This window comes from Giraffa tippelskirchi, chromosome 5 (genome assembly GCF_054371585.1).
Source record: "Giraffa tippelskirchi isolate mGirTip1 chromosome 5, T2T-mGirTip1v1.2.pri, whole genome shotgun sequence".
NCBI classification, from domain to species: Eukaryota; Metazoa; Chordata; class Mammalia; order Artiodactyla; family Giraffidae; genus Giraffa; species Giraffa tippelskirchi.
The window spans coordinates 165,161,875-165,180,247 of record NC_137279.1 but is presented as its reverse complement, the minus strand read 5'-3'; the positions used below and the strand labels follow the sequence as shown (position 1 = coordinate 165,180,247).

General features: G+C 38.9%; 1 protein-coding gene across 1 annotated transcript in view; it reads left to right on the top strand.

Annotated features, from left to right (window-relative positions):
• Nucleotides 1-18,373, top strand: part of LOC145504381 (uncharacterized) — a 234,473-nt gene that overhangs the window by 138,124 nt on the left and 77,976 nt on the right. The window contains exons 4-5 of the mRNA XM_081484995.1: nt 12,389-12,475; nt 13,689-13,750. Coding sequence (XP_081341121.1) covers nt 12,389-12,475; nt 13,689-13,750 — 149 coding nt within the window. The remainder of the gene's footprint in view (nt 1-12,388; nt 12,476-13,688; nt 13,751-18,373) is intronic.

Sequence of the window (18,373 nt, the reverse complement as noted above, 5' to 3'; positions counted from 1 at the left end):
GCCACCTTCCTCCTTAGGATAGGATACAGCTCTTGGTTAGATAGTATTTTTCTCTGTATCAAGAGAGAGAAAAAAAAAAAAATCAATCCAGTAGCACTGGCCATAGCTGTGGCTTCCAAGGGAACAAGACAATTGTATGGCATTTGACAGTAAGTTGCCAAGTACATTCCCTATGTATGGTTCTTGGCAGTATCTTGATTTAGCACAAGTTGTGTTTATCTGTTTATCTGAAATTCTCTGAAGCATGGAAGCATGATAAGACAGCAGCTGGTCCAATGGGAGGAGGAAGAGTAGAAAGCAGGTGCTTATTTGGCTTGGACCTTAAGTTTAGACACATTTGAATGGTCTTATTGTATTTGGTGTCAGCTGTTCTTTTTCTTAGCATGTTTCAATTTCAAAAGACCCCAAACCATGCAAGAATGCTGGGTATGTCCTGTGTTACAGTCTTTCATTGCTACAGTTGAAGAAACTGCTAAATTTGGGATAGATCTTGTCCTCAAACTTTAATGGGCCTACCACTCACCTATTAGCTGAATGGTAAGGATAGGTTTGTTTTCCCAAAATCAGCTCAACAGGTAAGCTTAGACAGGTATGCAGGAGCAAAGATAGCCAGCTAGATGTTTATGGTTCTGCAATATGGAGACTGGTGCTTATTTTGAAGCAGTTACTAGGTTCCTTATCTTCAGAGATGCAACATAAGTAGTTATCACAGTCATAGACCTGTTCTATATTTGTTCCATACATATCTTCAGGCATTAGCATCATGACCGTTACAGTTCTAGTGGCTACAGTTAGGTATTAGGATCTTTCTCTACTACATTCAATTTATGTTAGAAGTTTAAAGTAGCTGAACAGAAATGCCAGTTTTGAGCATCTATTTATGCTGAGTAGCAAACAGGCATGGAGCATAATGATAGATGGTATATTAAACAGGATTTGAGATTAACCAACTAGTCACACAGTACTTTAGAGCTGCACTGAGATCCAGGTTCAAAGCCCACAGTTATCACAACCCTAGCTTTCAATGACCACAGAAGGCCAAAGAGGTGGCCACATTGGAAACAGGTGTGATATGGTAGAACGCTTTCAGCAGAGGCAACAGCTTGACCTGAGAAAGACGACTGAGGTTATGGCATACTCAGGTCCATAAGGTTAGTTTCTAGGATGGATTGTACTACAAAACAATGAAAGTAAAGTGGACCCAAGGTTGTTTAAGAACAGAGATAAAAGCATTTTACTACAAGACAAGACAGCTTTTAGCAATTGAACTTTTAAAACTATTTCCAATACTGTTTTTCAGATTGTATTGCCTTTTGCTGTTAGAGTGAATGTCAGATTGCAACCCCCCCCCCCCAATTCTTCCTCCAGCCTCATTCTTATCATCCATATTCAGCCTTTCTTCATGCATGGTATGTGCCCTGTTAAGTTCTACCCAGTCGCCAAAACTCAACCAACAGTTCACTGCTTCCCTAAATTGCTTTAACCTGAGCTCTTCTCAAATCCTGTCACACACGAGTCAGTGTTTACATCAAGCTCAATCATACAGCCATTTCTCCCTCACATGTTCATGGCAAGTGCTATTCTAGGCACTGCTTATTTGAAGTATATAGCCATTCTAGATAACTAGAAATGTTTCCAGGCAGCTTTCTAGAATCTAATCAAGTAGCATTTATTTGGGAGCTTTGAATGTTTAGCTGTTATGACTATTGTAAGAAATTTGCCCAACCACTGTTTGAAATCCTTCTAAGTCTCCCCGCCCCCCATTCCAGCAGCTGAAGTTTACTTGCTTGACTATAGCCCAGATGTCCCTTATTTGCCGAATAACCACCTCCATACAGTCTGTTCACCTTAAAACATTCATACGGGTGATAAGAAAAATGACTCACATTTCCATGGAGGTCTATAAACTTGTTATAAGTCTTACAACACCTCATGTCATGAGAATCAATTCAGTCCTTCTCAAATGGTTTTACCAGCTGGTCAGCCTAATTCTACTTGGCTGAAATAAATCACAGGGTTGGAAGAGCTCTTGGCCATGGGCTATGGAAACTTGAGTCTGCAAAGTGGGGAGGCAGAGTCAAAGAGGTAAAAATCAACTTCTAAGGGTTTGACACTAGATAAAGACTGCTGGAAGGCTTTATCTCCTAAAGTTATGCTAATTTTTCTTGAGATCCTGCATTTGTCTTGAGATTTTGCATTTCTAAACTACCATTTCTCAAACAGATTAGAGAAATGTTCTCCAGGTTACAGACTGGCTGATTGACTCAAATTGTTTCAATTAGGCTCATGCAACTACCTGGAGTCACAGCTGAAGAGGATTCACTTAACAGCTCTCCCACTTGAGGGTAGAACAAGCTGCAACCCCCTACACATTGCAAAGGAAGCCCCTTTAACAACTTCAGCTGAGTTACTGGCTGCTAGAAAGAGGTACAGAGTAGTTGGTTTAACACAATGAGGTGCCGGTGAACTTTTAGGATCTAATACATAGGGTAAAGGAGTGACCTAATATGCAAGTTAAAATGTTCACTCTTAAAGTCTGAGAAGTTGACAGAAGTAGCCTGTATGTGCATCTGCTGCTGCCAAGTCGCGTCAGTCATGTCTGATTCTAAGACCCCATAGACGGCAGCCCACTAGGCTCCTCTGTCCCTGGGATTCTCCAGACAAGAACACTGGAGTGGGCTGCCATTTTCTTCTCCAATGCATGAAAGGAAAAGTGAAAGTGAAGTCGCTCAGTCGTGTCCGACTCTTAGCGACCCCGTGGACTGCCAGCCTACCAGGCTCCTCCATTTCCATGGGATTTTCCAGGCAAGAGTATTGGAGTGGGTTGCCATCGCTTTCTCCGTATGTGCATCTAGCAAGTTAAAATGCCCCGCCCCAAACGTTTGTTTCCATGTTTGATTTGCTGTTCAGTAGCCTCCACTTGAGCATTAAGGCTAGCATTCAACTTAGAATATCCAAAGTAAACCCACATTCAGCCACTTTACTCCTAATACATGGCATCTGGATGCTATTTCACATCCAACTCTATATCTTCATTGGTAAAGTCCAGTGAAATTAAGAGGTTAGTGGGCTGCTTTATCCAGAGATGCTCAATCCTTTTTCTCTCCCTAGAGGTATATTTTACCCTACGTTCTATTCAGCTGATACTTAGCCATCAACAACTGTTGAGTAAAACTGGGTTCTGGTGGCTTGTTAGCATCAATCCCGCCATTTCACCTGGCCAGGACTTCAGCAAAAGAGTTGAGCCTCCAAAAGCATTATGTGTACTAAGTCACTTCAGTTGTGTCCAACTCTGTGTGACCCTATGGACTGTAGCCTGCCAGGCTTGTCTGTCCGTGGGATTCTCCAGGCAAGAATACTGGAGTGGGTTGCCATGCCCTCCCCTCCAGGAATCTTCCTGCTCCAGCAATCGAACCCACATCTCTTATGTCTCCTCCTTTGGCAGACAAGTTCTTTACCACTAGTGCCACCTGCCTAGTCACAATCCAAGCTGAGCTCTTTCTTGTTCTCTATCTAGGAAGTGCTAGCCCTGGGGAACAGAATGTCCCCAAACAACGTGCTTGGCTCAAAACCCACGCTGGGGACTTGCGTCTCAGAAAACACAGAACAGTAGAACAGAGCTCTATGAAGGTGTATACACCTGGAAAACAACCTTCTACCCAATCTCAAAAGTGTCTTCTAAGCTGGGGGGCAGGGACAGCTAACAAGATTGCCTGTTAGAGGTTTTTTTAGGAGAGACTTTTTAAGAGATCTGACCTTATCAGGTCCCTATCACTGTGGGAGCAACAGCAGTTGCCATGCAAGTTCATTTTTAGAGGGTTTCCCCAGAAGACTATTTCTCCTGCTAAAAGGCATGGTGAGCACTGAAGGCAGGCTGCCTTTTTAGGGGACTGGAAAAGAGGTTCCACAGGCAGCTTCCACCTTACTCAAAGCGGGTTAGGCAAAGTGTGAACAGAGAGGAGAAAGGAGCCATTTCAGAGCCCTGTGGCCTCCCCACATTTAGAGAACTGTCTTATTCAGAATCAAGGCAGAAGGATGAGGTGAAGAGCCAGCTCTCCCGAAGAGGTGAAAATGCTTCGTAAGGAAAGCTCAAGTTAAATAAGTCTTCTCAGTAGAACAGTCTGTTAGGTTCTGGAGGAAGGACTGAGAAAGTTCTTGCAGAAAGAACAAGAAAGCAGAGGCCATTTCCGCACCACCCTCCATTCAGTTACCCCCTCACCCAACCACCATCTGACTGCAAAACCGCTAATCTACAAAGAGCAATGAGACGTCCGCCTCCCACCCCTAGAGCAGCCTTCCCTTCAAGTGCGGCTAGCGCCTAGCTTCTGCTTTTAAAGGCCTGCTTCGTTGGCTTGGCGCATGCTCCCTAGGGAATGGCGTGTCATCAGGAAGGGGAAAAACACCTGTCTTCCCATAGCTCTTCTCGCACTCCAGCTGAAAGAGCCCCACCTCATCAAGGAAGAAAAGGGGAGGCTGAAAGTAACTGAGGCAGCAGTTTTAAGCAGTGGGTTAACCTTTGCATAACTGTGCCTCCTCCATACTTTTTTTTTTCTTCCCACCTTTACCTCAAGTCCTGCCTTAATATTTATGCTGCGAAGTATTTAGGCAGGAGTGGTTCTTCAAGATTAGCTCTGAGGACCTGAGTGTTATTTAACCAAATGAATGCATGATTTTTCTTATGGGTATCTCCACTGATGGGCAGAGTTGCCAGAGTTAATAAGGAAAAGGACAGGATGCGTAGTTACTTTTGAGTTTCAACCAGCAAATACTCTTGTAGGACAGGTACGCTGCTTTTAAACTCTGCTGTTCTATTTGGGATATATCTGTACTGTGAAATTACTTGCTGTTTATCTGAAATTTAGATGTAATTGAGCATCCTTTATTTTATCTAGTAGTCCTGCTTACAGGGCCCCAGACCACCTGGAGTCCTCCACCTGTCACCCAAATACTGGTTGATGGTAATGAGGGAAACCAGCCAAGAAGACCCATTCTTGCTGCTCTATTACACCTGGAACATTGAACCGCCAAGCAGATCCAACTCAGTCCTGCTCTGAAGAGAGTTGCCCTCATCTTTGGCAGGCTCCAGAGAGTAGTCCAAAGCCTAAGTGCCCCTTGAGGAGGACTTGATGTCAGACATCCTGTGCAATACGGAATAGTCTTCTCCATGGTTAATTTCCCTACCTGTAAATGGCCCAAACCCAATAATAATGGCTACTATTCACTGAGCCAGGCCCTTCATGATCATCATTTCTAACTCTCTCAACAAAGTGCTAATTAGGCATTATGATCTTTATTTTACAGATCTACATTTTACAGAACTCAGAGAAACCAAGAGCCTCTGGATAAGAGCTAGGATTTAAACACAGACCCACTTGATTATAAATTCTGGGATCTTTTTAGTTCTTTATACCCACTTCTCTAAATTTCTGTGGGTTATTCATTCATGTTTGTTAGGTTGCTTGTTTGTTTGCAATTACGTAGTACAGATACATGATTCAAAAATTAAAAGGTATAAAACTGTGACAAGTGTGACAAGAAGATTCCCTCCCTGGCTTTTATCCACTCAGTTCTCCTCCCCAGAGGCAACCAACCAGTTAATAGTTTTCAGTCTACTTTCTTTTCCACACAAAGTGGACTTCTGCACAAATTTTTCTGCATCTCTCTCTTTTTGTTTCCAATGAAGACCTTTCCATTTTGGTTAACATCAAAATGTCTATTTTAATGGCTGCATATAATTCCATTGTATAAATGTACCATAGTTTATTTTACCCAGTTCTCTATAGAAGTAAAATTGGGCCTCTCTTTCATTTTTGCCCTTTTAAAAACAATTGTTTAATCAATATGTTTCCACAAATTTATATTTTAAATATGATATCCATGGCATGAATACTTAGGAATGGAATCACTTGCTCAAAGAATGAGTACATTATAAACTTTTAGAGATACTACCAAATTGATGCAATTTACCCTCATCTTGGCAATATATAAGATTGCCCATTGGGCCACAAAGTTCATAATCCAAGTTGTGACCTCTGCCAGTCTGATAGGTGAGCAAAAATGGTGTCAGATTATGGCTTTAATTTGCATTTACCTTATGACTGAGGATCTTTTCCTGTGTTTGAGCTTTTCACTTCATTTTCATTTCATTTTTTATTTCTCTTTTTAGAATTATCCAGCTGGGTAGTCTTGGACTCTAGGAATGAAAATGTCATATGAGTAAATATGAATAAATGAATATTTTACAGTTGGTAAAATTTCAGGTTGTTAGATCTTTTCTTATTAATTTGTAGAAGCACATCATACTCTAAAAAATACTCTTTTGCCTGTGATTTGAGTTTCAAATATTTTCAAATTATCTTTTAACTTTATGCATTGCAATTTTCTAATTCAGTTTTTAATTATTAAATAGTTATAACTTCAGAATTTTCTATCAAATTTAGATCAATTTTCTCTATTTCAAGGTTATAAAACAAAATCTCAATTTTTTTGTCCTATATTTCTATTATCAAAAATGTATCTCTCTGCATCTCAAATATTTTCTTCTAGATTTATAATTTTCTGTTCACTTTTTATGGTGGATTATTCAGTTGTTCCACAACCTTCGATTGTGTGGATCACAACACACTATGGAAATCTCTTAAAGAGATGGGAATACCAGACCACCTGACCTGCCTCCTGAGAAATCTGGATGCAGGTCAAGAAGCAACAGTGAGAACTGGACATGGAACAACAAACATACTGGTTCCAAATTGAGAAAGGAGTACGTCAAGGCTGTATATTGTCATCCCCCCCTTTTTTTAACTTATATGCTTCTTTAACTTATATGCAAAGTACATCATGCAAAATGCTAGACTGGATGAAGCACAAGCTGGAATCAAGATTGCCAGGAGAAATATAAGTAACCTCAGATATGCAGATGACACCACCCTATGGCAGAAAGCGAAGAGGAACTAAAGAGCCTCTTGATGAAGGTGAAAGAGGAGAGTGAAAAATCTGGCTTAGAACTCAATATTCAAAAAACTAAGATCATGGCATCTGGTCCCATCACTTCATGGCAAATAGATGGGGAAAACAATGGAAACAGTGAAAGACTTTATTTTCTTTGGCTTCAAAATCACTGTAGATGGTGACTGCAGCAATGAAATTGTAAAAGACACTTGCTTCTTGGAAGAAAATCTATGGCAAATTTAGCATATTAAAAAGAGAGACATTGCCGACAAAGATCCATCTCGTCAAAGTTATGTTTTTCCAAGAGTCATGTATGGATGTGAGAGTTGGGCCTTAAAGAAGGCTGAGTGCTGAAGAATGGATGCTTTTGAACTGTGGTGTTGGAGAAGACTCCTGAGAGTCACTTGGACAGCAAGGAGATCAAACCAGTCAATCCTAAAGGAAAACAGTCCTGAATATTCATTGGAAGGACTGATGCTGAAGTTGAGGCTCCACTACTTTGGCCACTTGATGCAAAGAGCCAACTCATTAAAAAAGACCTTGATTCTGGGAAAGATTGAAGGCAGCATCAAGAGAAGGAGACAACAGAGGATAAGATTGTTGGATGGCATCACTGCCTCAATGGACATGATTTTGAGCAAGCTCTGGGAGATGGTGGAGGTCAGGGAAGCCTTTCATGCTGCAGTCCATGGGGTCTCAAAGAGTCAAACACAACTGAGTTACTGAACAGTAGCAACAATATGGTTGTTCCAAGTTATTTGCCCCCTACTTCTACATTTGAGAATTTTTAGCCTTTTTTTGTTGTTATTGATGTGGGCTACCTCCCACCCAGGAAAGAAGTTAATGTGCCTTGCCACTGATGCTTACTGGAAAATGACCACTAACGTTTTCACAAAATGAGACTATATTACACATTTTTTTGTTTTTGTTTTTGCTTGAAGGGACATCATGAGTTTCTATCAACTCTCTTGTTCTTTTTTCTTTGTCACAAAAATGACATTTCCCCATGAAAGGCTGGATCAAGGTTGAAGCTGATACATAGCCACCAAGAAGTAATGTGAGTAAGAAATAAACGCTTATTGTTATATAATACTGAGATTTTATTTGTTACCTCAACAAAGCTAATTCACATTTTAACTATATCTATGTTTAAACCTTATATCATAAAATATAACATACATTCAAAAAAGGAAACAAAACAATTATTTCCTGCCATAAATCACCATCAAGTTAAACCCCAGGTTACCACCACCTTGCCCAAATTCAAATGTTGAACTCCTAACACTCAAAGTACACAGTACTTCAAAATGTGACTGTGTTTGGATGTATGGCCTGTAAAGGGGTAGAAAGGTTAAAATGAGGTCATTAGGATGGGCTCTAATCCAATATGATTGATGCCCTTATAAGAAGAGGAAAATAGGACAAAATATTCACAGAAGAAAGACCAGGTGGAAGACACTAGGGAAAGATAGCCATCCATAAGTCAGGAGGGGCTTAGAATAAACCAACTCTGCTGACACCTTGATCTCAAACTTCTAATCTTCAGAATCATGAGAAAATACATTTCTGTTGTTTAAACCACACAGTCTGTGGTGTTTTCTTATGGCAGTCCCAAGAAACTAACTACTAATGGGGTTTCCTTGGTGACTCAGACAGTAAAGAATCTGCCTGCAATTCAGGAGACCCAGGTTTGACGCCTGGGTCAGGAAGATCCACTGGAGAAGGGAATGGCTACCCACTCAAGTATTATTGCCTGGAGAATTTCATGAACAGAGAGAAGCCTGGTGGGCTTCAGTCCATGGGATCACAAAGAGTCTGACATGACTGAGTGACTAACACTACTTTCACTTTAAGAAACTAACACACTCATTATATTGGGTTCCTTGTTATTTATGAGCAATAATCTTTATGATTACTTTCATCACTATAGTTTGTTGCTTCTTTTTTTATCTTCATAGAAATATGATCATATACTGTATGTATGAGTGTGCATGTATGTGGCTTCTTGTACTCAAGATAATGTTTGAGATTCATCACTTTCTTTGCTATAAAAATACAGTTGAACCTTGAACAACAGAAGTTTGAACAGCATGAGCCCATTTATATGTGGATTTTTTTTAACAAATAAATACTACAATATGACACAATCTAGGGTTGGTTGAATCCATGGATGCCAAACTGCAGATACCAAGGGCTGACTGTAAAGTTATGCACATTTTTGACTGTGAGGAATGTCAGCACCCCTAATCCCCACATTGCTCAAGATTAATTATATTCTACCACATATTAACCCATTCTACTATTTGTGTATTTTGGGGTTGTTTCCAACCTAAGACTTGTGAATAATACTATGCAATTATGCAATTCTTGAACACATCTCTTGGTGTTTATGTACATATGTATCAGATGCGTTTGTACCAAAGAGTAGAACTGCTTGATTACAAGATGTGCATATGTTCAATTTTGGTAGATAATGTCAAAGATTTCAAAATGGTTTTAATCATTTATATTCCTACTATGAGTTCAGGAGAGTCTCTGGTGTTCTGCATCTTTGCCAATATTTGTAACTGTAAAACTTTGTGATGTTTTTTATTCAAGAATTTAAAATGCTTTCTCAATATGATTTGAATTTATATTTTTGTTATTACAAAGGAAATAAATACTTTTTCGTATGTTGACTAGTCATTAGAATATACTAATCTGCAAAATTTTTGTTCAATACTTCTATGTTTTATTGGGTTGTTGGTATTTTTTTCAGTAATTTGTAGATGTGCTTTCTATATTGTGAAAGTGAGCCCTTTGTTGGTTATTATGCTATAAATATATTCTTCCGTTCAGAAAATGTAAAGTTGTCCCCTACTTTACACCATGGTAAAAATCAATTCCAAATAGACCGTGGGTCTAAGTAAAAAAAAATTACAACTCTCAAAAGATAATTTGGAAAAATAAGTAGAGAAATTAGGACACAAAAATGAGACTGATTTGATCATAACAATATTAAGATATTGTTCATCCAAAACCATCAAGGGGGTAAAAAAGCAAGCTCAAAGAAAGAAGACGTTATTTTTAGAGACATTAAAATGATGTTCAGTTCAGTTCAGTCGCTCAGTCATGTCTGACTCTCTGTGACCCCATGGACTGCAGCACACCAGGCCTCCCTGTCCATCACCAACTCCTGGAGTTTACCCAAACTCATGTCCATTGAGTCGGTGATGCCATCCAAGCATCTCCTCCTCTGTCATCCCCTTCTCCTTCTGCCCCCAATCTTTCCCAGCATCAGGGTCTTTTCAAGTGAGTCAGCTCTTCGCATCAGGTGGCCAAAGTATTGGAATTTCAGCTTCAACATCAGTCCTACCAATGAACACCCAGGACTGATTTCCTTTACAATGGAGTGGTTGGATCTCCTTGAAGTTCAAAGGAATCTCAAGAGTCTTCTCCAATACCACAGTTCAAAAGCATCCATTCTTCGGTGCTCAGCTTTCTTTATAGTCCAATTCTCACATCCATACATGACCACTGGAAAAACCATAGCCTTGACTAGATGGACCTTTGTTGACAAAGTAATGTCTCTGCTTTTTAATATGCTGTCTAGATTGGTCATAACTTTTCTTCCAAGGAGCAAGAGTCTTTTAACTTCATGGCTGCAATCACCATCTGAGGTGTTTTTGGAGCCCCAAAAAATAAAGTCAGCCACTTTTTTCCCATCTATTTCCCATGAAGTGATGGGACCAGATGCCACGATCTTAGTTTTCTGAAGGTTGAGCTTTAAGCCACCTTTTTCACTCTCCTCTTTCATGTCATCAAGAGGCTCTTTAGTTCTTCTTCACTTTCTGCCATAAGGGTGGTGTCATCTGCATATCTGAGGTTATTGATATTTCTCCTGACAATCTTGATTCCAGCTTGTGCTTCATCCAGCTCAGCGTTTCTCATGATGTACTCTGCATATAAGTTAAATAAGCAGGGTGACAATATACAGCCTTGATATACTTCTTTCCTGATTTGGAACCAGTCTGTCGTAAGCAGAAGCTAATGAATAATATTCAAAGTTGATTTACCAAGAAATAGTAAAACAAACATTATTTAAAGATTGATTTACATTTAGCACCTTTTCATATACATTTGGCCAGTAGCATGTTTTCTCTGGAGAGATCTTTATTTAGGTCTTCTGCCTATTTTTTTTATTGGTTTTTGATTTGAGTTCCATGAGCTATTAGATATCACCTCACACTGGTCAGAATGGCCATCATCAAAAAAGCTACCAACAATAAATTAGAAAGTTTGTGGAGAAAAGGGAATCTACTTGCACTGTTGGTGGGAATGTAAATTGACACAGACACTGTGGAGGTTCCTTAAGAAACTAAAAACAGAAGTACCATATGACCCAGCAATCCAACTACTGGGCATATACCCTGAGAAAACAATAATTCAAAAAGACACAGATTCCCCAATGTTCATTGCAGTACTATATACAATAACCAGGACATGGAAACAACCCAAATGCCCAATGACAGATGAATGGGTGAAGAGAATGTAGTACATATATACAATGGCATATTAGTCAGCCGTAAAAGGAACAAAATTGGGTCATTTGTAGAGATGTAGATGGACCTAGAGTCTGCTATACTGAGTGAAGTAAGTCAGAAACAAAAAAACAAATATCATATATTAACACATATATGTGGAATCTAGAAAATCAGTATAGATGAACCTATTTCCAGACAGATGTAGAGAATGGACATGTGGACACAGGAGGAGAAAGGGAGGGTGGGGTGAATTGGGTAATTAGGACTGAAATATACACATTACTATGTGTGAAATAGATAGCTATTGGGAACTTGGTGTATAGCACAAGGAGCTCAGCTTAGTACTCTCTGATGACCTAGATGAGTGGGATGGGGGGATGGGAGGGAGGGAGGTCCAAGAGGGAGGGGATATATGTATAAATATAGCTGATTCATTTCATTGTATAGCAGAAATTAACACAACATTGTAAAGCAATTATACTCCAATTTTTTAAAAAAGAAGATAAAAGGTTAAAAAACAGAAAAACACATTATAGATTGCTGTTTCTGGGAGTAAGACTGGACATGAGGATGGGAAGGAATGAAGGAGAAGAGAACTCTTGGTTTTCTATCCCTCTATACAATTTGATTTGTTAATTATGTGCATATATTACTTTGATTTTTTAAAAAATTATATTCTTAGAAAATATAGTATTTATTAAACTCTTGCTAAAGTACTTCTGGTTTGGAGAATGAAGACACTTCCCCAGAAGCATAGGCATGACCTAAAACTGCAATGACAAACTCAAAAATGCTTTCAGGGATTGAATTTTATAATAAAATCACAAGAATTTTGTATTCTTCCTCATAATCATGTAGTTTAATGTGAAACAATCTTTTATTTAAGTACTTACATATTTTTTTGATGATTTCTCAAGCCATCAAATAAATGCACAGGAAGGTCCAGCATGTTTATTCTTTGGCTTCAAGTAGCCCCAGGACAGCCCTGTGAGCCCCCTGGAGCTGTAAGTAACCCATTTTGAGAAGGATATTTCTAACTTGTTAATGCTGCCATAATGGTTAAATATATTATAGCTTCCAGATGGTGTATCTACTTCAGATGTTAGATAGGGAGCATGGAGGAGTGTAATTGGAACAATATTCATTTTGTAATCAGAAGATCTATTTGAATTCAGACTGGGATCTTACTTTGAACAAGTCACTTTAAATCCCATAATTTTAGCTTCCTCAACTATAAAACGATCCTAATAAATACTGATTTTTGCCTCCTATCCCACAAAGTTGTTCTGTGGCTTATGTGAGAAATTATTTTGCAAACTATGTAACATTTGTCTCCCAGAGTATTGGCAGAAAATTTGTATGTCAAATTTTAACACTAATATTTTAACTATAAGTCAGATTCTATGATCTGTATTAGCATCTTTATAGTCTCTCTCTGTCTCCTACTCCAAGGAGTTTACATTTGACCATTTGATAAACATTTATAGCATCCTCTCTATATCAAGCCATGTGCTAGGAAGAAATGTGCACTGTAGATTTGGTAGAAATGTCTTTCATGTGAGCATAAATGTTGCATACTTTCTAAGTTGTGTTTCTTGGTGAACTTATTTTCCTTTTCTGGGCTGCAGTTTCTTTATCTATAAAATGGTTATGTTGGAACTCTGCACATATTTAGGATCTACTGGGGGCTTCCCAGGTGGCAGTAGTGGTAAAGAACCCGCCTGCCAATGCAGGAGACGCAAGAGACACAGGTTCGATCCCTGAGTCAAGAAGATCTCCTGAAGGAGGGCATGGCAACCCACTTCAGTATTCTTGCCTGGAGAATCCCATGGACAGAAGAGCCTGGTGGGCTACAGTCCATAGGGTTGCAAAGAGTCAAAAACAACTCTGTGCGACTGAGCATAGCACAGGATCTATTGAGTTCCAATATACTATATTAACCAGGACTCTTTAAAGTCTTTTAAAAAATATACAGCAATTATTTATTTAGTATCTACTCCATACTCAATATATGAGTCAGGGTTCAATCTGGAAGTAGTCTATATTGAGGACTAAGAAGCCTAGCACAGGGTAGAGATGGACGCAGACAGAATCATCTAGTGGCCAGAGAGGAAACATAGCCAGGGCCAGAGACACTGTGGAAGTCAGAGAGAGGAGGGTGGATAATCTGGATTCTGTTTTCTCCTCGGCCTCTTATCTCCAACATGTGCCTTCCAGGGCCCAACCCAGTGGGAAATTCAAGAGATTCAGGAGTCATCCCCAGTGATACAAATCAAAAGGTAAGGAATGGATCTGAGCACAAACATCACATAGACTGTCCCTCTCACTGTAGTGCTTGGTACTCCAAGGAGCTTATGATGTACTGGAGGAAACCAAACTCACAGTGATGAAGCAACAAAAATTACAATAATATTTGTACTGTTTCACACACATGTGTTATCTGAAATGTTGAAATTGTCTTCATTTTTCAGATGAGGAAGCCAGATTAGGGAGCTAACTTGCCTAAATTTACAAAGTAAAAATGAAACCAAATTTGATCCTGCAACACCTGCCTCCAAAGGATATACTTTTCTTCAGTAAGAATTAGATGTTCTCAGTAAGAGGAGTGTTTGGAGAATAGCAAATCTAAATTTCCTCATCTGAGAAATGTGGTTTGAAACAGCCCCAGTAGGAATCCTCTAACTTTATAGGCCTAGGAAGGCTTTATAGAAAAGGTGGGCTCTTTGGGGGTCTATTTAGGACTCATGAAAAGGGTATAAGCAAAGCTCCTTTGTTTTTCCCTCTCTAAGAAATCTCTTCTCTCTCTGCAGATTTGATTTGCGTTTTGAACAATGAAACTAATATTGCTTCCAGGGATCCTAATGGGCTGTCCTAAGTCTGTGCTTAGCTATGCAAAGCAATTGTCACATCACACAGCTCTGGGGCCTTGGGGGCATCCCAGAGAGTGTTCCAAGTTCACTACCCCCCGACCAAGGCCTTGCACCCTGATTAAGGGGTACCTGCATTTAGACATTAGCTCTCCCAGGCAACTGGATCTCTACTGGCCATACATCTGAGAATTCTCAAGAACACTGTTTATTCCTTGAGAAATCTGGAATGAATTAGGCTGAATAAATTGGCTCTCAACTTGGCTGTTTCAAATGGCAGCAAAGAAATAACATATGCTTCTCCCCCCCTTTTTTTCTTTCTTTCTTTTTTTTCTTTATGGAAGGGGAAATGAAAACATACCCATATCCACACAAAATTAGATTTGGTCAAACTATGCTTCACTTCTCCAGCAAGTGGAAATCTTTGATCAGAATATTTAGGTGTCTCAGAAGAGTGTTAGGATAGCAAGAAGCCTGGGGAATTCGTTCTAATGCATGTCTGCAACCTGTGCAGCATAAATCTAAGTTGAACAGCAGTGTCTACAGAGCCAACCTGTAGCTGAGTTGCTAGGGCTACTGATGCAGTAAGCAAACACAACAAAGAATTTTCCCTTCTTAATCCTCTGCAGATATTACCTTTCTCCTCAATGCCAAACATTCATCAGAGAAAACCATATGGAGACTTTGAAACATTGTTTAGAAAGAAATTAGAAGAAAAAGGAGAAATCGCGGCATAATTAATCATGATTATACCTGACACATGCCTGATTTTAACTGCTTAATCTCAGTTTACAAATAATTAATGATAAGAATGATAGGTGGCAATTTTGAGCACTATGTTAAGTTCTTAGCATATACTACCTCGTTTATGTGTAACAATATGTCTCACAATCAAAGTGCTGTTATTATCTTCACCTTATAGATGATAAAACTGAGCCTTAGAGAGTTCAAGTAAATTTCCTGAGCTAAGGCATTTAGAAAGTTAAGGAGCCAGATTTCAACATTAAGTTTATCTATTTTGCCCAGCTCTTAACCATCATTATATACACTGTATGATGACATGGAGATGTGCTGCCCAGATCTCCCTTCAAGAAAGGATTTGTTGCCCCAGCTGCTGGGGTACTACCAGCAGACAGAATTCAGCTGTCAGCTCCTTTGGGGGTCAACTCAGCTGCAGAGTTCTGCCTTCTTCAAGGTCAAACTTTTCCCAGGGCTGCTCACATCCAATGACTAATGGCAGTTCTAGACACACGAGTACTTAGTAGTCATCATGGTTAGGCTGGAGCCTTTCCTGTCATTTGGTGTATGACCAGAACATTATTCCAAGGTGTGTAGTGTGATGCCTTTGGAACCTGAAAATTTCTGCCAAGTGTTTTTGCTTCTTTCTTTATGGTAGCAGGTACAAGATTCGGGAATTTGTCTTTTAATTGAAGTGCATGGCCTAGTATGCCCTGACCACTGGATCCCTAAAGTACTCCACTAAAGTGGCAAAATTCTGAATCTTTGTTAAGTTTTATTTCCCATCTTTTGGAGTACTTTTGTTTTCCCAAGGCCTCCATTGTACTGAATACTTTTGCTCATTCCACTCAACCTGCATGAGGTCATTGATATGATGTTGCATGGTATATCCTTGAGGTTCAAATATCTTTAGACTATATTGTAATGGAAAATGGACAAATTAACATGGACTTGGCAAAATTATACACAAATATTTCATCTTTTCCATGTGAATGCTATTTTTTTTAAATTTCTGATTGGAATAGTAAAGAACACATTCACCAAGTCAAGTTTACTGAGTCCCACAGCATTAGCACTGGGGCCACTTCTTGACTGAGCTCGCAGCAGTCTACAGTCACTTTCCAGAATCTCTTTGTTTTCAGCAGAGACCATAATAGTGGATTCATGTGACAGAGTCCTCTATTCCTACATCCATGAGATCCTTAATATGACACTAATCTCCTCCATCGCAAAGTAAGGTGATACTGTTTGTGATTTGTTATCATAGGGTGAGATGGGCATTGCTAGAGTCTTCTCCTTAGTTTCTCTATTATGATAGCTCTTATCTCATGGACCCAGGATAGGGGTTACCCTAACTGCCAAGTATGTCAACCTGTTTATACATTCAGAGGCTGGGGAAATGACCACCAGGTGGGCCTGTGAACCAGTGGACTGATTGTTAGTTAACCTTTGTCCAGGATTCCATTTGCAGGACTCTTGTTATTTCCCCACTGTAATAGGTGATCTGTGATAATTCTCTGTCTTTTAGAGCTTCCCTTTTCCTAATCAGTGAAATAAATAGCTGAAGTTTGTTTCCCTGGGGGGAAAGCCTGTGTTAATTAACATAGTATACACTTGCTTTGGTATGGCAAGGTCTTTCCTCACAGTGACTGAGCCACATCTTCAAGTTAACAAGTTGTAAGTTGAAAAACTGCCTCTGGTATGGGAACTAGGCAAGGGATTAGAACATTTTATTAGGGCAGTCTCCTTCAGTCTTTTGCTCTTCCATTCTTGCTTTCTTTGCATTGTGTATATTAGATATGTTAAGCTTATATTGTATATATTAAGCTTAAGTGCTATGCTCATTGACCACCCAACTATTTGCCCATCGGATGTGGTGTTTTATTAATAATCTCAATAACTCTCTGTAACTCAACCATTCCTATTTGCTATCTCAACTTTACAAGTAATATGATAACCGCAAACTTGAGACTTTGAGTAGCTAACAACGACCACTTGACCTCTATTGCTCCATTTCAGGATGGAGTATAGCATTATCTACATTACTGCCAACAAGCCAACCTCTGTGACAAATCTATAGGTATTCAACAGCACAGGCTTTCTTACCTTGTCAGACAAGAGAGACCCTTTGTTCTGTGGGGTCTCTGAATAGAAAAGCAGAATCATAGACTGAAAAAATGTCCTTTTGCTTCCAATTGTCCCAAAGAGATAGGCACCAAGTCTGTCCTTTTCTGGAGCCAATTGAAAATGGTTCCCACTTTTGCATAATTAGTTAAAAAACAGGAGCCAAGTAGAATACTGCTTCAAATTGGAGATGGTTGACATTCAGGGAAAGGTTTGAATCTTTCTAACAATAAAAAAAATGCACAGAAAAAATTACAGGCCAATATCCCTGGTGAACATAGATGCAAAAGTTCTCAACAAAATGTTAGCAATCTGAATTCAACAACACATTAAAAGGATGTTACACCATGATCAAGTGGGGTGTAAGATGGTTTAATAACTGAATATCAATCAGTATGATACAGCACATAACAAAATGAAGGATCATATTATCATCTCAATGTAGAGAAAACATTTGACAAGATACAACAACCATTCATGACCACTCGGCAAACTAGGTAGGAAGGGAATATGCTCAAACATAATAAAGCCCATTTATGACAGGTCCACAGCTAACAACATAATAATAAAAAGTTGAAAGCATTTCCTGTAAGATCAGTAGCAAGACAAGGATGCTCACTCTTACCACTTTTATTCAACATAGTACTAGAAGTCCTGAGCAGAGCAATAGGCAAGAAAAAGAAATAAGAGTCATCCAAATTAGAAAGAGGTAAAATTGTCTCCATTTGTGGATGACATGATATAAATAAAAAATGAAGACAACCAAAAAGCTGTTACAACTAATAAATTCAGTAAAGTTTCAAGATAAAAAAAAATCAATATGCAAAAATCAATAGTATTTTTGTACATTAACAATAAACTATCAGGAATGAAAGTGATCCTATTTACAATTGCATAGAAAAGAATAAAATACTTTGAATAGCTTTAACCAAGGAAGCTAAAGATATATATGCTGAAAATGATAAGATATAAATGAAAGAAATAGAAGAAGCAACAAGTAAATGGAAAAATACTCTATGCTTATGGATTTCAAGAATTAATATTGTTAAAATATCCATATTCACAAAGCAACCTACACATTCACTGCAATCCTTATCAAAACCACAATTGCACTTTTCACACAAATAGAACAAATAATCTTAAAATTTGTATGGAACCATAAAAGACCCCCAA